General features: G+C 42.2%; 1 protein-coding gene across 1 annotated transcript in view; it reads left to right on the top strand.

The window, feature by feature from the left end:
- The window catches only part of tnfrsf11a (TNF receptor superfamily member 11a), a 40,039-nt gene extending 16,809 nt beyond the window's left edge, over positions 1-23,230 (top strand). The window contains exons 8-12 of the mRNA XM_033039531.1: positions 9,428-9,522; positions 17,656-17,763; positions 18,597-18,658; positions 19,526-20,162; positions 22,746-23,230. Coding sequence (XP_032895422.1) covers positions 9,428-9,522; positions 17,656-17,763; positions 18,597-18,658; positions 19,526-20,162; positions 22,746-23,230 — 1,387 coding nt within the window. The remainder of the gene's footprint in view (positions 1-9,427; positions 9,523-17,655; positions 17,764-18,596; positions 18,659-19,525; positions 20,163-22,745) is intronic.
- Positions 23,231-24,389: the final 1,159 nt, after the last annotated feature.

The following is a 24,389-nucleotide window of genomic DNA, read 5'->3' as shown; positions in this document are numbered from 1 at the left end:
CAGCTTGAATGAAGCCTGCAGCCACCAACAGGAGTGTTCGGGAATCAACTCTCCTCTGTGACCGCAGCCCGCTTGCCCGCATGGCTCCCCTCATCCTCTCCCCCCTCCCCTCTTCCCGGCCTCCCTCCTCCTCTCCCCCATCTTCTCCTCCTCTCCCCCCATCTCCCCCTCCCCTCTTCTCTCTCCCTCATTCCCCCCCCATCGCTACCCCCTTCCTCTCTCCCCCCTCCTCCCTACCCCCTCCTCTCTCCCCCTCCTCTCTCCCCCCTCCCCCCTTCTCCCTGCTCTCTCCCCCCTCTCCCCACTCTCTCCCCCCTGTCTGCCTCTCTGCCCCTCTCCCCCCTCTCCCCCCTCTCCCCCCTCTCCCCCCCTCTCCCCCCTTCTCCCCCCTCTCCCTCCTCTCCCCCCTCCCTGCCCCTCCCCCCCCCCGCCCCCCCCCCCCCCCTCGCCTCCCCCTCCCTCCTCTCCTTTTCCTCCCCCTCAACCCCTCTCTCTCCCTCTCTCCCCCCCCACCCCCCCTCACCTCGCCCCCCTCACACCCCCTTCACTCACCCTCCTCTCGCCCCCCTCCCCCTCTATCACCCCCCCTCTCCTTCCCCTCCCCCCTCACCCTCCTCTCCTCCCCTCCCCTCTCCCCCCCCTCTCCCCCCCTCACTCTTCCCCTCCCCTCTCTCCCCACCCCCCCTCGCTCTCTGCTTCTGCCCCTCTCTCTCTGTCTGCCCCCTCTCTCTCTGTCCTCTTTCTCTACCCCCCCCCCTCTCTAGACGTGCCTGCGAGTTGGGGGCTATGCATCAGTGGATAGGGCGGGGATGGAGTAAAAGGAGCCAAAGAATAATATTAATATAATATTAAGGGGAGCGGCCAGTGTGTGGGGGGTGTATAGTGTGTGTGTGATGCCGCAAGCCCCTCCTGCAACCGCGCCTGGAGAGGACGGGACCCAACGGTGTGTGTGTATTTATTTGTTTGTGTGTGATCACATCTACTCCGAAAAACGATGCCCTTTCCTTAAAATGTTTACATATTCTTGTAGAGTTTTATCTGGTGGAGTTCAAAATAGTCTTACCTGAAAAATTCATTCTTTATTTCCCGAGATATTTATGAAAATGTTCAAAAATTACAAATAACATAAATTGAAAACTCTGGCTTTGGCTGATGACGTCACAATGGCTGCACGTTGTGTTCACGCGCTGCGAGTCACGTCACCCGGCCTTGCTGCTCGTAAGACCTTTGAAAAAAAACCCAGCTGTCTTCTTGCTCGCGCTGCGAGTAACGTCTTCCTGGCTGCGTTGTAATTAAATTTGAACAAAAACGATCCCCCATAGCTCTACGATTTTTCGCCAACTTACTCACCATTCTCCTCTGCTGCAAGTCAAATAAGTTTTGTTCCGATCGGTGAAATAGTACAAAAGGTATGAAGGTTTTGAAGGTTCCACAGCCCCCACAGTTCCCCATTTTTCTCACCTTCCTTTCTTGAACAGTGGTGTTACGTTTACTGTTTTCCTGTCAAAGTTTTGTTTTCATGCTGATGTGACTTTAAATTGGAATATAAAAGATTACTTTGGGGGGAACATTCTCTGCTGAGAAGAAAGTGTTTTTGGTTACTGGTACTGCTTTGCTTCTTCCAGGACTAGTACAGCAATTTAGCAATGAAGTTACTGGGCTATTGATACAGAGCCAAAACACAATGTGCCAGAGGAAATCAGTGGATCAGGCAGCACTGGTGAAGGGAATGGACAGATGATGTTTCGGGTCACCCAGACCACTTCCCACCATTTTGGAATTTCTCTCACAGGATATTATCTAGGACCATGCACTTCCACAATTTCCTCAATATCTGACTTTCACCTCAGACGCAGGTCTGTAATGAAACTTCAAATCTTCATCCAGACCTGTATCTTAGTTGCTCTACTGCCAAGAACCAAGAGTTCATACATTTGCCTCACAATCAGACCTCTGTGCCTTGTATGTTATTTTTTATGGGGAAATTGCCAATAGAACATAAATTTCACTTTCTATGTGTTATCATGAAGTAGACCCAATTAGGTATGCACTGCATCTTTTTATTTGGATGGACATACTTAAACAGCAGGATGGCTACTTTTATTTTCTTGATGCAGCCGTCATGAGAATAGTTGATGTGACCAAAATGGTAAACAAATGTTAGTGGTCAGTAACTGATATTATATACGCAGCATGAATTTTTACAGCACCCAATATAATTGCCAACATCCCAATCTATATAACGAGTGTAATTGTTTTCATTTTAGATCATTGTGCATGATGTGAATTCTGTGGGCCTCACATTGCCACAGACATGGATAATCCTTGCCCCAACCCAATTACTAGGTACATTGCAAAATAGTAGTACACCATGAAGAATTCATAACTGAGGCTTTTATTGCGAAAATCATATAATTTTTGACCATCTTTGCTCACCGCCTTGGTTTATTTTTCTTTAATTTTTGTTAAAGTGGTTAATGCTGTGGCGAAGTCAACTAAAAATCCAGCAGCGATTGAATCGTACCTAGAAATGCCTGGTCTTCAATCACGAGTGCTTTGGCTCTTATGATGTCCAACTTTCTCCTTAATTAACTGCAGTCTGTTTTCTTAAATTGGATAGGTATATGGACGGGAAAGGAATGGAGGGTTATGGTTTGAGTGCAGGTAGATGGGACTAGGTGAGAGTATGTGTTCGGTACGGGCTAGAAGGGCCGAGATGGCCTGTTTCCGTGCTGTAATTGTTATATGGTTATATGTTATATGGTTATAGTTTAGAGCTAAATAATCACTTCCTTCTGCAAGATTACATAAGCATTTTTATGTTTTGCTTTACTTTGATGACGTCTTTAAGAATGTGTCTAGAAAAGTGAGTTTTCACATTTATGTATTTCACCTCTATGTATTGGTTGCTATTAGAATGTTACTCCAGTACTTTACATCATCTATACATAACTAAAACTCTGATCTTGTGCTCTTCCGGTTTGAGCGTTTTTTCTATTTTCACAAAAATGCTACGTGATAGCGCTCTATAATTTTTCACCAGGTTACTCACCGTTCTCCTGTGCTGCGAGTGCAACAAGTTTCGTTCTGATCGGTGGTATATTGTAAAAGTTATCGAGGTTTAAAAACCTTAAAAACTGCGCGTGCAGATTCAGTCTCTCTCTCTCTCTCTCTCTCTCCTCTCATCTCTCTCTCTCTCTCTCTCTCCCTCTCTCTCTCCCTCTCCCTCTCTCTCTCTCTCCCTCTCTCTCTCTCTCTCCCCCCTCCCCTCCCCCTCCCCCTCCCCCTCTCCCCCCCTCTCCCTCTCTCCCTCTCTCCCTCTCCCTCTCCCTCTCCCACTCCCTCTCCCTCTCCCTCTCCCTCTCCCTCTCCCTCTCCCTCTCCCTCTCCCTCTCCCTCTCCCTCTCCCTCTCCCTCTCCCTCTCCCTCTCCCCCTCCCCCTCCCTCTCCCTCTCCTTCTCTCTCTCTCTCCCTCCCTCCCTCCTTTGGCTTTTGGTTTCTTTATCCCAATGTTCCAAGTACGTTTCTTTACATTGTTTGATAATTTGGTTCACTGTAACTGGTGATTGGGGGTCAGTATTGATCTGGGGCCGGTCAGGGTTTAACTGGATAGGGTTTAACTGAATAGGGGTAGTTAGTCTCAGTACCAACTGACACAGGGAACTCTTTTCTGGTTCCCCTCTTGTGTTTGAAGGGCTTTAAACTGGAGGGTATCTGGGGGGCTAGATTTAAGGTGATTCCAAAAATGTAGTGCTCTTTTCTGGATATTTATTATCAGTGGGTATCTGCCATTCGCTTTCTTCACTGCCTGCTGCACCTGCATGCCTACTTTCAATGACTGGTGTACCATGACACCCAGGTCTCGCTGCATCTCCCCTTTTCCTAATCGGCCACCATTTAGATAATAGTCTGCTTTCCTGTTTTTGCCACCAAAATGGATAACCTCACATTTATCCACATTATACTGCATCAGCCAAACATTTGCCCACTCAGCCAGCCTATCCAAGTCACCTTGCAGTCTCCTAGCATCCTCCTCACAGCTAACCCTGCCCCACAGCTTAGTGTCATCCGCAAACTTGGAGATATTGCCTTCAATTCCCTCATCCAGATCATTAATATATATTGTAAATAGCTGGGGTCCCAGCACTGAGCCTTGCGGTACCCCACTAGTCACTGCCTGCCATTGTGAAAAGGACCCGTTTACTCCTACTCTTTGCTTCCTGTTTGCCAGCCAGTTCTCTATCCACATCAATACTGAACCCCCAATGCCGTGTGCTTTAAGTTTGTATACTAATCTCTTATGTGGGACCTTGTCGAAAGCCTTCTGGAAGTCCAGATACACCACATCTACTGGTTCTCCCCTATCCACGCTACTAGTTACATCCTCGAAGAATTCTATAAGATTCGTCAGACATGATTTACCTTTTGTAAATCCATGCTGACTTTGTCCAATGATTTCACCACTTTCTATGTGTTATCATGAAGTAGACCCAATTAGGTATGCACTGCATCTTTTTATTTGGATGGACATACTTAAACAGCAGGATGGCTACTTTTATTTTCTTGATGCAGCCGTCATGAGAATAGTTGATGTGACCAAAATGGTAAACAAATGTTAGTGGTCAGTAACTGATATTATATACGCAGCATGAATTTTTACAGCACCCAATATAATTGCCAACATCCCAATCTATATAACGAGTGTAATTGTTTTCATTTTAGATCATTGTGCATGATGTGAATTCTGTGGGCCTCACATTGCCACAGACATGGATGATCCTTGCCCCAACCCAATTACTAGGTACATTGCAAAATAGTAGTACACCATGAAGAATTCATAACTGAGGCTTTTATTGCGCAAATCATATAATTTTTGACCATCTTTGCTCACCGCCTTGGTTTATTTTTTTAAAATTTTTGTTAAAGTGGTTAATGCTGTGGCGAAGTCAACTAAAAATCCAGCAGAGATTGAATCGTACCTAGAAATGCCTGGTCTTCAATCACGAGTGCTTTGGCTCTTATGATGTCCAACTTTCTCCTTAATTAACTGCAGTCTGTTTTCTTAAATTGGATAGGTATATGGACGGGAAAGGAATGGAGGGTTATGGTCTGAGTGCAGGTAGATGGGACTAGGTGAGAGTATGTGTTCGGTACGGACTAGAAGGGCCGAGATGGCCTGTTTCCGTGCTGTAATTGTTATATGGTTATATGTTATATGGTTATAGTTTAGAGCTAAATAATCACTTCCTTCTGCAAGATTACATAAGCATTTTTATGTTTTGCTTTACTTTGATGACGTCTTTAAGAATGTGTCTAGAAAAGTGAGTTTTCACATTTATGTATTTCACCTCTATGTATTGGTTGCTATTAGAATGTTACTCCAGTACTTTACATCATCTATACATAACTGAAACTCTGATCTTGTGCTCTTCTGGTTTGAGCGTTTTTTCTATTTTCACAAAAATGCTACGTGATAGCGCTCTATAATTTTTCACCAGGTTACTCACCGTTCTCCTGTGCTGCGAGTGCAACAAGTTTCGTTCTGATCGGTGGTATATTGTAAAAGTTATCAAGGTTTAAAAACCTTAAAAACTGCGCGTGCAGATTCAATGTCTCTCTCTCTCTCTCTCTCTCTCCCTCTCCCTCTATCCCTCTCTCTCTCTCGCTCTCTCTCTCTCCCTCTCTCCCTCCCTCTCTCCCTCTCCCTCTCCCCCTCTCACTCTCTCTCCCTCCCCCCCTCTCCCTCGCTCTCCCCCTCTCCCCCTCTCTCCCCCCCTCTCTCCCCCCCTCTCTCCCCCCCTCTCTCCCCCCTCTCTCCCCCCCCTCTCTCCCCCCCTCTCTCTCCCCCTCTCTCTCCCCCTCTCTCTCCCCCTCTCTCTCCCCCTCTCTCTCCCCCTCTCTCTCCCCCTCTCTCTCTCCCCTCTCTCTCCCCCTCTCTCTCCCTCTCTCCCCCTCTCTCTCTCCCCCTCTCTCCCCCTCTCTCCCCCTCTCTCCCCCTCTCTCCCCCTCTCTCCCTCTCTCTCCCTCTCTCCCTCTCTCCTTCCCTCTCTCTCCCTCTCTCTCCCTCTCTCTCTCTCTCCCTCCCCCTCTCCCTCCCTCTCTCCCTTTCTCTCCCTCCCTCTTTCCCTCCCCCTCTCCCTCTCTCTCTCTCCCTCTCCCTCCCTCCTTTGGCTTTTGGTTTCTTTATCCCAATGTTCCAAGTACGTTTCTTTACATTGTTTGATAATTTGGTTCACTGTAACTGGTGATTGGGGGTCAGTATTGATCTGGGGCCGTTCAGGGTTTAACTGGATAGGGTTTAACTGAATAGGGGTAGTTAGTCTCAGTACCAACTGACACAGGGAACTCTTTTCTGGGTTCCCCTCTTGTGTTTGAAGGGCTTTAAACTGGAGGGTATCTGGGGGGCTAGATTTAAGGTGATTCCAAAAATGTAGTGCTCTTTTCTGGATATTTATTATCAGTGGGTATCTGCCTAGTCCCGCCCTACATGTGTTTGTTGGTGTTTTCCTTTGGATACGGAGGGTGTTCCAACAAAATTCCGCATGCAGGGCCTCCGTTGTATGTTTTTCCCATTTACTATAACTATGGTGACTGAGCGGACCTCATACTTCACTACCATAAAGCGCAATAGGCTGGATTACACTGTCAAATATTTTAAGCCAGATTTTAATTGGGATTTGGATGTTGTAGAATCTTCTTTTTATTGCATACAGAGCTCTTCGAGCTTTCTCTTTTAGTGCATTCACTGCCATATTGAAGTTCCCTGATGCTGAAATAGTTAGACCAAGGTAAGTATAGCTCATAGTGTGTTCGCTAACAGTACCATTGAGAGTAAATTTGTATTTATCTTCCTGGCATCTGGGTCTTTTCTGAAAAATCATGATGTTGGTTTTCTTTAGATTTACTGCCAGGGCCCAATTTTGGCAGTACTCATCAAGTAGATCCAACTGTTGCTGCAGTCCCTGTCCTGTGGGGGACAGCAGAACCAAGTCATCCGCATAAAACAGGGATTTTACCTCTCCGCCCAGAAGACAGAGGCCCGGCGCTGTGCTCTGGTCCAACTTTACTGCCAAATCGTTGATATATACATTAAACAGTGTCGGGTTCATTTTGCAGCCTTGCCGGACGCGACTTCTCTGGGCGAAGAGATCAGTGCGTTTATCGCCAATTTTAACGCCACATTTATTATTCAGATACATTGATTTGATAAGGTCATATACCTTTCCTCCTATACCACAGCGCGCGCTCTCTCTCTCTCTCTCTCTCTCTCTCCCTCTCTCCCTCCCTCCCACCCTCCCTCCCTCCCTCCCTCCCTCCCTCTCTCTCTCTCTCTCTCTCTCTCTCTCTCTCTCTCTCGCTCTCGCTCTCGCTCTCGCTCTCTCGCTCTCTCGCTCTCTCGCTCTCTCGCGCTCTCGCGCTCTCTCTAAAGATTCTGGGGAGGTGAGGAGGGGGAGTGGGGGAATTGAGGGAGAGGAAGGGGTAGGGTGGAAGAGCGGGAAAGTGGGGGGAGGTGAGGAGATCGGGGGGGAGGGGGAATAGAGGGGGAGGGGGAATAGAGGGGGGCATAGAGGGAGAGAAGGGCAGTGGGGGAGGTCAGGAGGGATAGTGGGGGGGATAGGGGAGGTGAGGAGTGGGGGATAGAGGGATAGAAAGGGGGTAGGGAGGGGAGAGGGGGTATGGAGGGAAGGAGGGAGTGACTGAGGGTAGGGGAAAGGAGAGGGAGGGAGAGGTGAGGGAGGGATTGGGGAGGGGAGGAGGAAAGGGGAAAGGAGGGTGAGCAGGAAGGCAAGGTGAAATGAGCCGTGCCAGCACAGTTGGGGGCTATGTGTGAGTGGTGCAATATTGTGTTGGGGGTACGGGTTGTATTGGGGGGACGGGTGAGTGGTGGAATATTGCATTGGGGAACGGGTTTGCGTTGGGGGACCAGGCCTCCCATGTGACAGGGACCCAACGGCTCCCACTTAGCCTAATTCCATCTAAATGCCGCTGTCTGCACCAGCGAACCCTGGTTCACCATCTACCGTATGGTCCAGTTGAAGTGGCTGTTGTTATGGCTCACGTTGTGTTGCCTGGCCAGCAGCAGTTTCTAGAGGCTGCTGCCAACGAGAGGATGCACTCAGTCACCGTGGGGCTCTTTTCTCTCTCACCAGCTGCTGCTTCTTCCTTTGCTTTGTCTGCTTTTTTGTCCAACGCCGCCTCCTCCACCTTCTTTAGTTTAGAGATACAGCGCGGAAACACCACCGGGTCCGCGCCGACCAGCGATCCCCGTACATTGACACTATCCTACGCACACTGGGGACAATTTTTACATTAACCAAGTCAATTAACCTACCTATAAGTACAGCTTTGGAGTGTGGGAGGAAACCGAAGATGGAGAAAACCCACGCAGGTCATGGGGAGAACGTACAAACTCCGTACAGATAGCACCCATAGCCGGGATTGAAGCCGGGTCTCCAGCGCTTCATTCGCTGTACGGCAGCAACTCTACTGCTGTGCCAACGTGCCGACCCTCAGTCGCCGACATCTATCAAGGTGGAAGATGTCAGTGAGTGCGGGGGAGAAGGAGGAGGAGGCAGTGGTGAAGGGGATGGGTAGGAAGGCTGAGTGGACAGAGCAATGGGAAAAGGAGGAGGAGCTATCGGGGAACGGGGGAGCGGACAAAGCAGAGGAAGAAATGGTAGCTGATGAGAGTGGAGGGAGCTCCCTAGTGACCGACCACATCCTGCTGGTGCCGGCAGACTGAAGAGAGTGCTGTCCCCAGAGGCTAAATGTGAATTGCAACAACAGCTGCGTTAAACGGAACATGCGGTGGGTGAAGAAGGACGCGCTGGTGCACTTGTGAGTCGTGGTGGCATCAGAAACCGCGGTGCAAGTGGAGGGGAGTCAGTGTGAGTTGGGGTGGTGCCGGCATGTTCATCCTCAATTAACCAAAATCTGTTATAAAGAGGTCAGTTAAAATCAGTGTTTACTGAATTCACATCTGAAGGAATTGTGGTATTCCTTGATGTTTGATTAAAGCTGGCTGATGCTGAATCAATCTATCATGAGTCTGGAGAAGGGTCTCAACCCAAAATGTCACCTGTCCATGTTATCTAGAGATGCTGCCTGGCCTCCAGCACTTTGGAATTAACCAGCATCTGTATTTCATTGTTTATACTTATTCACAACCTCATGTTGTGCTTGACTTCAGAGACACTTTGAACCTCATATCACTGCCACATCAAAAGCTATCCTTTTGCCTCTCTGTAATATCATCGATTACACACCCTGTTCCAGTCTCCGGACTGCATGGAAACATTCCTCCTCAAATTCACAGGAATTAAATTGCAATTAATTTAGGTATTTTTTATCTATATGCTTATAGTAAAAGTATTGTTTTGGATAATAAAGGTACATAATTTGACAAAAAAAACTTCATTTTCCATAGTTGCACACTCCTTGGACTAATGGAGAAAGTACCTGGCAACGCTACGGCTGATGCTGTGTGCATCGAATTTGCTGCATCAACATTACTCAGTTCAGGTAGAGAATATAAAATGTATGTGGCTTGATGATAAATCTATCATTTAGGGTTCTACTTTGTAATAGATGTCCACAGTGAACTAGTATATGAGCCATAAAATTGAGCCATATGCCACAGGAACTGGCCCCTTGCCCCACTGTGCCCATGCCAGCCATCAAGCACTTATCTAATCCCATTTTCCATTATCAGTTGGTAGCTTTCTACATCATGGCATTTGAAGTGTTCATTTAAATGCTTCGTCCTGTCTCTACCATCTTCTCAAGCGATGCCTTCCAGATTTTATCCACCTTCTGCGTGAAACACTTATTCAAATTGTCTCTAGATTTCTTGACTCTTACCTTGAACCTATGTTTTACTGATAATATTGAACACTACTAAGTAAGTGTTTCTCATTGTCCACCTTATCTATGCCCCTTCTAATTTTTACACTTAAAGTCAGATCCTCCATCATACTGCTTCTCTCCAAGGAAGACAAATCCAGCCAATCCATTCTCATTTTTCATAACGGCAACATTCTGAGGAATCTCTTTTCATCCTCGCCAGAACATACACATCCTTTCTATAGATACATAGATACATAGAAAATAGGTGCAGGAGTAGGCCATTCGGCCCTTCGAGCCTGCACCGCCATTCAATATGATCATGGCTGATCATCCAACTCAGTATCCCGTACCTGCCTTCTCTCCATACCCCCTGATCCCTTTAGCCACAAGGGCCACATCTAACTCCCTCTTAAATATAGCCAATGAACTGGCCTCAACTACCCTCTGTGGCAGAGAGTTCCAGAGATTCACCACTCTCTGTGTGAAAAAGTTTCTTCTCATCTCGGTCCTAAAGGATTTCCCCCTTATCCTTAAGCTGTGACCCCTTGTCCTGGACTTCCCCAAGATCAGACGAGACTGAGGGCGAACTGGATAGGCCAAACATTTCACTCTTCATTTACTTCCAAATCTAGAGGTACCGCTATCATTATTCGTAAAGGAATTCCATTTAAATCAAAGAATATTATTTCAGATAAGGAAGGGAGATACCTTATAGTAGCAGGAGAGATCAATAATACGCCAATTACGTTGGTAAACATATATGCGCCCAATTTTGATAATCCTCAATTTTTTAATAAAATTCTGAATATAATTGCAGAATGTAATTATCAAAATGTCATAATTGGAGGAGACTTTAACTGTGTTTTAGACCCTTATCTAGATAAATCGATGCAAAAACAAAAAGGTAATAGGAAATCTAAAACCAGTGAACTCTTACATACATATATGGAAAACACAAATATAGTAGATGTGTGGAGGATTGCAAACCCGACGGGAAGGGATTATTCGTTTTATTCAACGGTGCATAAAACATACTCACGGATAGACTATTTTCTTGTGGATACAAAATTAATTCCGCACACTATGAACCCTAAATACCACACTAATGCGATCTCAGACCACTCCCCGTTAACTTTTGTTTTAAAACTAGAAGGAATGTCTATGAATAAATCGTTCTGGAGGTTTAACCCGCAAATTTTAAAAGACCCACAAGGGAGTATATATCTAAAAAAACAGATGGACCTATTTTTTGAGATAAATGATACACCAGATATATCCCCCACGCTATTATGGGAATCCTTCAAAGCATTTATTAGAGGAGTCATTATTTCATTTCAAGCTTATCAAAATAAAAAGAATAAGAATGAACAAAGACATTTAGAAGAACAAATAAAACAATTAGATACAGATAATGCTAAAGATCCAACTATGGATAAACATAATAAAATCCTATTATTGAAATTCAAGCTAAATAAATTACTGTCAGAGAAAGTTATAACATTATTTCAAATCACAAAACAAGAACACTTCGAATTCGGGGATAAACCCCACAAACTTTTAGCACGCCAACTGAAAAAACGGGAAAAAGAGAATGCAATATTAAAGATTAAATCAGATAGAGGGGAATTATTAACATTACCCAAGGATATCAATAAAAGATTTGCTCAATTTTACCAGAATCTATACACATTTAAAACGTTAATAGACAATAATAAAATTTCAGAATTTCTAGATAACTGTAACCTACCACAATTAGAACTGAGGGAACAAGAGGAACTGGGAGCACAAATTACTTCTAAGGAGATAGAAGACACAATAAAAACACTAAAGAATGGAAAAACACCAGGACCAGATGGATTCAGTAATGAATTTTATAAATCTTTTTATGACATAGTTACTCCACGATTACAGAAAATGTATACATATGCTTTTGAGGAGCAAAGCTTACCTGAAACACTAGCAGAATCAACGATCATATTAATACTTAAAAAAGATAAAAATATAGAAGAACCAGGTTCATATAGAGCTATTGCTTTGTTAAATACGGATCAAAAAATAATAGCGAAAACACTAGCCAGTAGACTAAGCAGGTATGTTAGTAGATTAATAAATGAGGATCAAACAGGATTTATACCTAAGAGACATTCATTCAATAACTTGAGACGTTTGCTTAACATAATGCACTCACATAAATCTCACGACCAAGAGTTAGCTATCATCTCACTGGATGCAGAAAAAGCGTTTGATCAAGTAGAATGGGATTATATGATTAAAGTATTGCAAAAATTCCAATTGGGAGAGAACTTCATTGCATGGATAAAACTATTATATAACAAACCTACGGCTAGAATACTAACTAATAATATATTATCCTCGAAATTTGAACTATCAAGGGGCAATAGACAAGGTTGTTCATTATCTCCGCTGTTATTTGCTTTGGTAATTGAACCCCTTGCTGAAAAAATAAGAACACACCTGGATATTTACGGTTATAATACAAAATATTCAAATAACAAAATATCCCTATATGCCGATGATGTACTACTGTACATCACAAAACCACAAATTAGTATACCGAATATATTAAATTTAATTGAGGACTTTGGATCCTTTTCAGGATATAGAATAAATTGGAACAAAAGTGAAATTATGTCGATAAAACCAAAAGACTCAACACATCTCAGGAAATTCCCCTTTAAAATAGCTACAGAAAAATTCAAATATTTGGGAATTGAAATTACTAGAAATTACCAGGATATGTTTAAAGCCAATTATAATCCCCTACTTAAGAAATTAAATAATTTGATTAAATTCTGGAAAACACTTCCGATGTCCTTAATAGGCAGAATAAACGCTATAAAAATGATTTTCTTACCACAAATTCTATACCTATTTCAATCAATACCTATATATCTCCCAAAAAAGTTTTTCAAAAAATTGGACTCAGACATTACAAATTTCATATGGGATTATAAACCCCATAGAATACAAAGAACACATCTTAATAAACGAAAAGAGTGGGGGGGTCTAGCGCTCCCTAACTTTATGTATTATAATTGGGCAGTAAATATTAAAAATATGATTCACCTGCTGGACAATTCTGCCCAGCAGGCGGACTGGATTGTAATGGAAAAAGGGGATTGCTCCCCGAGTAATATAGGAGCGATTATCCTCTCACCAATAAATCTGAATAATAAAAATTATAATAAAAACCCAATTATACATAGCACAATTAGAACATGGAAACAAATAAAACAGAATCTAAAATTAAGAAACCTATCTCTCTCAATACCAATAGCCAATAACCCATCGTTTAAACCATCAATCATAGACAAATCATTTATACATTGGGAAAGAATGGGAATCAAAACGCTCGAAGATCTGTATGAAGTGGGAAAATTACTATCATTTCAACAACTACAACTGAAATATAATTTGAAAAATAACCAATATTTTAAATATCTTCAAATTTGTGATTATTTGAAAAAATACACAAAAGACTATCATAATATGCCTTCCGACTTACTGGATGAAGCAATGAAGACAAAGGCGGAATCAGCTAACTTAATATCGTACTTATATAATATCATTTTAAACATAGAAATACCCACAACAGATGGAATTAGAAGAGACTGGGAACAAGAATTAGCTATAAAAATTTCAAAAGAGAGCTGGGATAAACATTTACTACAGGTGCATAAATGCTCGATCAATGTACGACATACGCTTATCCAATTCAAAACATTACATAGACTATACTATTCAAAAACTAAATTAAATAAAATCTTTCCCAATGTTTCACCAATCTGTGATAAATGTCTGTGTCAAGAAGCTACCATAGCGCATTCTTTTGTTTTTTGTACAAAAATCCAAAAATTCTGGTATGGAATATTTGATATTTTTTCAAAATTAATTAAAATAAAACTGGTACCAAAACCAGAATGGATCATTTTTGGGATATCGGAAGGTATCCCTGAATTAAACGTGTATCAGAAGAATTTATTCAATTACGGGCTAATAATGGGAAAAAAGCTCATACTTAAATTCTGGAAAAATGCGCCCACACCAACAATAAAAATGTGGATATCAAATATGTTTGAAACATTACATCTGGAAGAGATGAGATTCCTCTTAGCAGATAAAGCAAACCAATTCCAAAAGACGTGGTCTACGTTTATGGACCTATTACAAGCATGAGGTGCAATAGTAATTTTAAAAAATAAATAAATAAATAAATGGTATCAGGACCTGGCATTGGGAGATAAAACAACAAAAACAGACTTGGTTGGTAGTCTTTCTGCGGAGTTTAATGTTATAATAGAGCGATTGTCCTTACTTTCTTTTTCTTTCTTTTCTAGGGTCTACTTTCTTACTTTACTTCCTTCTCTAACTTCTTTTCTAAGGGGCTTTCTTTTCCCAACACTCTTCTGCACTTCACAACTCTTGCGCACCTTCTTTACTTTCCTTACTTCTATCTTTAAAAAAAAAAAAAAAAAAAAAAAAAAAAAAAAAAAAAAAAAAAAAAAAAAAAAAAAAAAAAACATCGGGAACGATCTTCCTGCATCTAGCCTGTCCAACCCCATAAGAATTTTGTACGTTTCTATAAGATCCCCTCTCAATCTCCTAAATTCTAGCGAGTATAAGCCAAGTCTATCCAGTCTTTCTTCATATGAAAGTCCTGACATCCCAGGAATCAGTCTGGTGAACCTTCTCTGCACTCCCTCTATGGCTATAATGTCCTTCCTCAGATTTGGAGACCAAAACTGTACGCAATACTCCAGGTGTGGTCTCACCAAGACCCTGTACAACTGCAGTAGAACCTCCCTGCTCCTATACTCAAATCCTTTTGCTATGAAAGCTAACATACCATTCGCTTTCTTCACTGCCTGCTGCACCTACATGCCTACTTTCAATGACTGGTGTACCATGACACCCAGGTCTCGCTGCATCTCCCCTTTTCCTAATCGGCCACCATTTAGATAATAGTCTGCTTTCCTGTTTTTGCCACCAAAGTGGATAACCTCACATTTATCCACATTATACTGCATCTGCCAAACATTTGCCCACTCACCCAGCCTATCCAAGTCACCTTGCAGTCTCCTAGCATCCTCCTCACAGCTAACACTGCCCCCCAGCTTCGTGTCATCCGCAAACTTGGAGATGTTGCCTTCAATTCCCTCATCCAGATCATTAATATACATTGTAAATAGCTGGGGTCCCAGCACTGAGCCTTGCGGTACCCCACTAGTCACTGCCTGCCATTGTGAAAAGGACCCGTTTACTCCTACTCTTTGCTTCCTGTTTGCCAGCCAGTTCTCTATCCACATCAATACTGAACCCCCAATACCGTGTGCCTTAAGTTTGTATACTAATCTCTTATGTGGGACCTTGTCGAAAGCCTTCTGAAAGTCCAGATACAACACATCCACTGGTTCTCCCCTATCCACGCTACTAGTTACATCCTCGAAAAATTCTATAAGATTCGTCAGACATGATTTACCTTTCGTAAATCCATGCTGACTTTGTCCAATGATTTCACCACTTTCCAAATGTGCTGCTATCCCATCTTTAATAACTGACTCTAGCAGTTTCCCCACTACCGATGTTAGACTAACTGATCTGTAATTCCCCGTTTTCTCTCTCCCTCCCTTCTTAAAAAGTGGGGTTACGTTTGCTACCCTCCAATCCTCAGGAACTACTCCAGAATCTAAAGAGTTTTGAAAAATTATCACTAATGCATCCACTATTTCTGCGGCTACTTCCTTAAGTACTCTGGGATGCAGCCTATCTGGCCCTGGTGATTTATCGGCCTTTAATCCATTCAATTTACCCAACACCACTTCCCGACTAACCTGGATTTCACTCAGTTCCTCTATCTCCTTTGACCCGCGGTCCCCTGCTATTTCCGGCAGATTATTTATGTCTTCCTTAGTGAAGACGGAACCAAAGTAGTTATTCAATTGGCCCGCCATATCCTTGTTCCCCATGATCAACTCACCTGTTTCTGACTGCAAGGGACCTACATTTGTTTTAACTAATCTCTTTCTCTTCACATATCTATAAAAACTTTTGCAGTCAGTTTTTATGTTCCCTGCCAGTTTTCTTTCATAATCTATTTTCCCTTTCCTAATTAAGCCCTTTGTCCTCCTCTGCTGGTCTCTGAATTTCTCCCAGTCCTCTGGTATGCTGCTTTTTCTGGCTAATTTGTACGCATCATCTTTTGCTTTGATACCATCCCTGATTTCCCTTGTTATCCACGGATGCACTACCTTCCCTGATTTATTCTTTTGCCAAACTGGGATGAACAATTTTTGTAGTTCATCCATGCAGTCTTTAAATACCTTCCATTGCATATCCACCGTCAACCCTTTTAGAACTAATTGCCAGTCAATCTTGGCCAATCCACGTCTCATACCCTCAAAGTTACCTTTCTTTAAGTTCAGAACCGTTGTTTCTGAATTAACAATGTCACTCTCCATCCTAATGAAGAACTCAACCATATTATGGTCACTCTTGCCCAAGGGGGCACGCACAACAAGACTGCTAACTAACCCTTCCTCATTACTCAATACCCAGTCTAGAATAGCCTGCTCTCTCGTTGGTTCCTCTACATGTTGGTTTAGATAACTATCCCGCATACATTCCAAGAAATCCTCTTCCTCAGCACCCCTGCCAATTTGATTCACCCAATCTATATGTAGATTGAAGTCACCCATTATAACTGTTTTGCCTTTGTTGCACGCATTTCTAATTTCCTGTTTGATGCCATCCCCAACTTCACTACTACTGCTAGGTGGCCTGTACACAACACCCACCAGCGTTTTCTGCCCCTTAGTGTTTCGCAGTTCTACCCATACCGATTCCACATCCTCCAAGCTAATGTCCTTCCTTTCCACTGCGTTAAACTCCTCTCTAACCAGCAACGCTACTCCACCACCTTTTCCTTTCTCTCTATCCCTCCTGAATATTGAATATCCCTGGATGTTCAGCTCCCAGCCTTGGTCACCCTGGAGCCATGTCTCCGTGATCCCAACTATATCATAATCATTAATAGCTATCTGCACGTTCAACTCATCCACCTTATTACGAATGCTCCTTGCATTGAGACACAAAGCCTTCAGGCTTGTTTTTACAACGCTCTTACCCCTTATACAATTATGTTGAAAAGTGGCCCTTTTTGATTTTTGCCCTGGATTTGACTGCCTGCCACTTTTACTTTTCACCTTGCTACCTATTGCTTCCGCCCGCATTTTACACCCCTCTGTTTCTCTGCTCACCCATTTAAGAACCCCACCACCTCTTATTCTCTGTTTATTATTGTTTTCTTCTTTCCCTCCTACATGTTGGGTCTGAATGCTTTCCTTCTCTGCCTCCTGCCTCACACACTGTCTAATAGCTTTCTCTATTTGAGTCCCTCCCCCCAACCATTCTAGTTTAAAGTCTCCCCAGTATCATGTGGCAACCAGAAATACGCACAATATTCTAGCTGTGCCCTTTCCAATACTTTACCACAACATTCCTGCTCTCATGTTCTGTGCCCCAGCCGATGTGGAAAATATTCCACATGCCTTCTTCTGACTGTACCTCCCTGTTACTAGGATTCTATCATCCATTATTCTCTGTTATCTGCAGTGAATGTAATATGCAGCAATGCATATGTACTGAGATTTTATTTCAATGAAGAGAACAAAAGTAAATTTCAAAGGTGGAGGTCAAACCATTGCTACATCACATATTTGATTTATGCATTATTTACACTGGATGTACTGAGGTACATTCAATTATAATCTTGCTCTCCTTCCATCATAGATGATACAATGTTGACCATTGTTGTGGGCCTTGCATGTGGATGTACAATGCTTGCAGTGTTTATCTGTGCCATAATATCCCACAGAAAGACTCTGACAACTTTAACAGGTATTTTGAGATAATGTCTCGTTTCACAAACATTTTAAATAATTTTTAAATTACACGCATGTTCCACGCCGTAGAACAAGAGACGGGGCATTCCTCGGAAAAGCTTCCTCTGCCTAGCTTTCTTTGACAGAAATAACATCTGTGTTTTCATTGTGCCCTTTATCAGCGAATGCACTTTACAAGCATTAAAATATTTTATGAAGCGCGTTGTCAGAGAATCAAGAATCCAGGATTATGGAAGTCTGAGGAGCTGATCTCTGCTGACCCCTGCTGACAGCACATACCTCAATAGCAGAAATTCCTATCAATGATGGGCTCTTAGTTAATTGTTTCTTGTGCCATCATGGTATCTTAATGGATGAAATGCACCACAATTTATGGTTTATCGCATCAGCATTACTCTTAAACTTTATTAACTGGTTATTGGGCTGGTAGTACTCGTTTATTGAATTTGCTCAACCACCAACCAGAAGAAACATCATCTCCCCAATCCAGATTTGTAAGAACTTAGTACTTTTCTATGGCAATTATTCTGGAATGAAAATAAGATAGGCCCAGTCTTTTTAATCTCTCCTCATGCAAAAAAACTGCCATTCCCAGGACTCAACTTAGTTTGTTACATCAGTTAATATGTTTTATTGTGCTTATTCCATCAAAGATTGTCATTAGTGCACCAGACCAAATAACTACTACCTTTGTAAATGAAGTGGGACCACTTTTATTTTCTTTGTACCTTATACTATTAATGGCCTGAAGATAAATAGGATTACTGCTGATGTTAAGTTGTGTCATGTACTAATGTCTGATGATAAAATTTCTTTATCTTAATACAGATTCTGTTCAACTAAGATTTGCTAATGCCTGGTGCAGTATTAGCGGGAGAAAGAGAAATGAGGTAAGCTTGCCAGATGGGAGCCTAAGGTTTGAAAGTGGAATGCCCGGCAGTAGTCAGGTTGAGATGTTGCTGCAGCAAGAGGAGGCAACAAAAGGGCGGAAGAGTCAGGGACATGGTTACATGGCTCTTAGTGTTTTATATTTATGCACCGGAATTAGAATATTTGGCAAGCCAGTATTTGTCATGCACCCCTAGTGTCCTTGAACTGTTAATCCTGAACATAAGATACAAAAGAAGGAATACAGAAGATGGTCAGCCCCTCATCCCTGCCCAATCATTCAATATAATTATGACTGCCTCAGTGGTCTCAGTCACCCAACCTGAAAATTAGCTACTTATTCCTACCGTCTGTAAACCTATTCAAAATCTACATCAGCACATTACCCACTCTCACTCCCACTAATTTCAGAACTGCCAACCCCATTGCTGTGAATCAGGACCAAACAAGGAGAAGAGATTTATTTTCTAAATGAGGTCTATGAACTAGACAAGTTTTGAATAATCACCCTTACTGATCCTAAGTTTTCATTCCAGATTGATGTATTTCAACAAATTCATCTCTCAAAATTCCTAACCCAGAACTCTGGACTGCTGGCCCCATTGCATTTAACCTGCTGCAGCTGAATACTTTGTAGGCAGGTGATGCTGGGTGTGACTTGCAGGGTGAGGTTTCTGCTGGAAGAAGCATTCATTCATTGGAGTGGAGCAGTGAAAGGTGACCTGGGACTTCACAAAGGGGTGTCATCACCTTCTAGGTGGAATCCTGCTTTCATCCTGGAAATTCTGTGCCTGTCATGTTAAAGCATCATTTCTATTCACTTGTACTTTTCCTGCCATGCCATCTGACGAGTTTCTGTTATTTTCCAGGGATATCCTCCTTTGAATCCAGTGATTAAAGCTGATGACCATAATTGGGATCCGGAGAGCAAGTTATTTCTGCAACATAAAAATCTGGTGGAGAAAACTGATCAAAACAATGGTTCCATATTCTGTACATTAGCAGAATGTCCAGATTGTAACCCTCTGTGGAATCCTTACTGCGGAGGTGAGACCCTGTCGACTACCAAACTTTCCCCAAAGATCCCAAAGGAAATTCCAGATGTTGCAAAATATATTAGAAGTGAAGGAGGAGGTTCCAACACAATTGTTGTGGCCAATGGGAACAGTGGAACTTCACTAAACCCTCTGATGTCTGTGGGCTATGAGATGGAGGAGTCAATTCACAGTGACTCATCCACATTAGAAGTCAGAAACAGTGTCTGTCCCTTCAGAAACGGCCAAAAAAAAGGTCCAGCCTCGGACAGTACAATTCTGTTGTGCTCTACTCAATCAGGCATATACTGTACTCCAAAGCATGATTGTAATTTGTATTGTCAAAGTAACTCTTCCAGCTCTACCCAGAAGGCTGAGAACATTGATAGACTTGATTCCAGCAACTATAGTTCTGCCCAAACCAATCCGGGTGATGAAAATAGACACGATTCAGCAAATTCAGTGCCAACGGGTAAGTTAACCTGTTTATTTAAGAAACTTTGTTTAAAACAAACACAGAAAAATCAGCACTTAATAAGTAAGAACATGATTAAGTCAGCCTTCTCTGCCTTGTACTATCATAACTCATCTATGTCACATTATATCTCCTGCCCATATCTCACTTAAACCCGCAAAATTAAAGGCACAACAAAACCATGGTGGAGTGGATGTTTCTCTTGTATGAGCAGTATAGAATCAGGGGTCAGTCATAAGATAAGGTGCAAGCCATTTGGAACTGGGATGAAGAGAAATTTCTTCACTTTGAAGTGGGTTGCTAATTGAAATTCCCTACCCAGGAGGGCTGTGGCGGTTTGGTCATTGGAGTTCATTCAAAATAGAGATCAATAGACTTCAGACTATTATAGGAATCAAGGGATGTGGAAACATGACAGTAAAATGGAGCTGGGGTAGAAGATAACAGATATTCACTTGCACGTCCTCCAACCTCATCCACTGTATCTGCTGTTCTCGATGTGGGCTCCTACACTGTATATCAGTGAGACGAAGTGCAGACTGGGCAATCATTTCGCTGAACACCTTCGCTCAGTCCAGCTTGGCCAATGTGATCTCCCAATTGCCAAATATTTTAACTCCCCTTCCTATTCCCATACTGACCTTTCTGCCCTGGGCCTCCTCCACTCTCAGAGTGAGGCCACACGTAAATTGGAAGAACAGCACCTCATATTTCGCTTGGGCAGCTTACAACCCAGTGGTATGAATACTAGAGGTCTGATTTGTTATGTACCTTTTCATACCTCTAGTTTTCCTCTCCCCAACTCTCAATCTGAAGAAAGGTCTCGATCCAAAACGTTACCTGTTCCTTTTCTCCAGTTTAGCAAATGGAATCAATTTCCTGGAGCAAACAACATGGGCTGAAATGATTTCTAGCTCATTGTGTTAATTTTTTTTTAACCATCATTTGCCACTGGATGTTGGCAGTTATTTCCAGCTTTTGGTGTCTTCCACTTCCCTTTGCGACTTTACTCATTCTGGCTGAGTTTAGTTTAGTTTAGAGATATAGCGTAGAAACAAGCCCTTCGGCCCACCGAGTCCACACCGACCAGCGATCCCCACACATTGACACTATCCTACACTAGGGACAATTTTTGCATTTATACCAAGCCAAATAACCTACAAATCTGAACGTCTTTGGAGTGTGGGAGGAAACCGAACTTCTCGGAGAAAACCCACGCAGGTCATGGGGAGAACATACAAACTTCATACAGACAAGCACCCGTCGCCAGGATCAAACCTGGATCTCTGACACTGGAAACCCTGTAAGGCAGCATCTCTACCACTGCGCCACCGTGCTGAGTTTTAATACTGGCCAAGGTTTTGCTGAGTGGGGTCTTGTTACGAATTCTCCTTCGCCTTTTACCATATTTGATTAAGAAGTTGAAGTTTGTTGACAGAGAGCATCCTGAACACAATTGGTGAAGCCCTGTTCAATGCCAATGACTTACATAAGAGGATATTGTTATAAGCGGTTAAGTATTCAGCTAATAATGCACCATGATGCCATTTCCAACGATGATAGCTGGAGAATTTAAATTCACATCTATGAGATTTATTTTGAAAAAAGGTTGTCTAAGTAATGGTGCCATGAGTTTAATGAATTTTTGCAAAAACTTACCTGGTTCACTAATGTCCTCGGGGAACAAAATGTATCTGCTCTGTCCCTTATATGAAAGCTGACTCATAAGATTGTTGATGTTCAGTTGCCACTGGTGCTGCCGCTGGTAAATTAGCAGCAGACAATTAATACTGACATTATAACCATATAACCATAAAACAATTACAGCACGGAAACAGGCCAACTCGGCCCTTCTACTCCATGCCGAACACTTATTTTCCCCTAGTCCCATCTACCTGCACTCAGACCATAACCCTCCATTCCTTTCCCGTCCATATACCTATCCAATTTATTTTTAAATGATAAAATCGAACCTGCCTCCACCACTTCCACTGGAAGCTCATTCCACACAGCTACCACTCTCTGAGTAAAGAAGTTCCCCCTCATGTTACCCCTAAACTTCTGTCCCTTAATTCTGAAGTCATGTCCTCTTGTTTGAATCTTCCCTACTCTCAATGGGAAAAGCTTATCCACGTCAACTCTGTCTATCCCTCTCATCATTTTAAAGACCTCTATCAAGTCCCCCCTTAACCTTCTGCGCTCCAAAGAATAAAGACCAAATTTGTTCAACCTTTCTCTGTAACTTAGTTGCTGAAACCCAGGCAACATTCTAGTAAATCTCCTCTGTTATCAATAACATCCACATCCCAAGAACAAATGAAAATAAATCATATTATCTTGCAGGCCAGACAAGTTTCCCTCATGAAAATGCAGTGCAAAATCTTTTGATCAGTGTCTAAACTTTCCTGCTATTCAGAAGCATAAAAAATATATAAAATTGCAAAAATTCCATGAAACATCTTCCTTCAATATCACATTATAATTTACTGTAAAATAAATGAAACTGTATGAAAATTAGTTGTTGGTATATTTAAAACAATAAACTGAGTCTACATGAAACTTTTTTTCCCTTAATTCTAGGCTTTTCACGTGGAAGTAACATGAAGTATAATACCAGTGGCCAGTCAGTATCGAGTGCTGGTGGTTCAGTCATTTTCAATGTAATTGTCAAAGTGAAAAATGGTACAGATGAGGGCAACAAAGGAGGTGTAAATGATAGAACAAAAATTGCCACAGAAAACAAAGACAAAGGAGAAAATTTTAGAAGAATTCACAGGTTCTCTGACAAAGAGGAGAAATCAGGCAGTATGTGGTGTTTTGAAACAGACACAGGATTGCCTGTTATGTCTTTCCCCGTGCAAGAAGAACAAACTAGTCTTACTGACCATCAAGTCAACTTTCCCATTCAAGAGCAAATAAAGAGCAGGCAAAGCTTGGAAGAACCTTCGGTCCTTACTGATGGAACAGTAAACCAGGAATGTTGCTGCCATTCCAGATTAAACACCTTTCCTATGCAAGAAGATGGAAAATCAGAACATTTACCAAAAGAGGAAGAAAATCAATGAGCAGAACTCCTCAGCTCAAAATGCTACATTGCAGTTCTTAACAAAGTACTTTAACAAAATACATTAACAATTAACAAAGTACATTAACATTTTGAAAAAGATGCAAATATTTTTTATTTCTAGATACTGGAGGTAAAGGAAATTAGTTTGCTTGTTTTAACGTCACCTGAACGTTTTTGTTTTTTCTTTGCCATCTTTACTGCCAGATTGGAATTATTGTGTCGCAACAAATGTACAAGGATAAAGTTTCATTCAAAATTCAGGACTATAATAGCAGCAGCTAAAATCTGTGTGGCACCTTTAAATATCCAAAGAGGCTGCATAGGAACATTACGAAGTACAATCTGAATGCTGCCAAGTATAATGAGTTATAAGGACTGTTGACCACAAGTTTTGTCATAAAAGCAAGTTTTAAGAAACACCTTCAAGTTGAAGAGGGACTGTAAAAGAGGCTGAAAGGTTCAGAAATACAATTTCAGAAATTAAAAGTCCACCATAAAAGCACATTTGATGGTGGGTGCACATGTACAAGATGATGAGGAGAAATGCCGAGTAGATGTTCAGTTGTTTCCACTGGTAAGAGAATCTCAAATGAGGGAACACAGTTGCAGGAGAAAATACAGTCATTTAAAAACAGAGATGTCTGAATTTCTCGGATTTTCTACTCATTTAGTACCTCCAGTGACTTGTGGAGCCGAGCCTACTGGGGGTACATAAAGAGGAAATAGGAAATTTTACGAAAGTTTGATGAATTGTGGGCTATGGGTAGAACAGAAGATGCCGCATAGTGCAGATCAGCCGAAATCATATTGAAGAGCAGGGCAGGCTTGATGGACCGAGTGGCCTACGCCTATCACTTTATTGTATACTTGCATTCTTTTTTACAATGATGCACTACTTGAACATTTTACCTTCATACAAGATTTTTATGATCTAATAAAAAGAATATCAGTGAAGTAGCATAACAATAGTATCAGTGTACATCAAAGGGATTTGGATAATTTAATGCTTTCTCGAAGAGAAACAATAACGTTTTGCTTGGCAGTGTAAGATTCGATGGCAGGTATCTCCCACAAGTATTTGAAAAGGCCACAGATAAGTTAACGTTTAGAAATGGTTTTATAATAAATTACAGGTCCCTCTGCTAGTAAAAATTATA

This window comes from Amblyraja radiata, chromosome 2 (genome assembly GCF_010909765.2).
Source record: "Amblyraja radiata isolate CabotCenter1 chromosome 2, sAmbRad1.1.pri, whole genome shotgun sequence".
NCBI lineage: Eukaryota > Metazoa > Chordata > Chondrichthyes > Rajiformes > Rajidae > Amblyraja > Amblyraja radiata.
The sequence above is the reverse complement of the archived record's forward strand: the minus strand, read 5'-3'. Positions and strand labels throughout refer to the sequence as shown.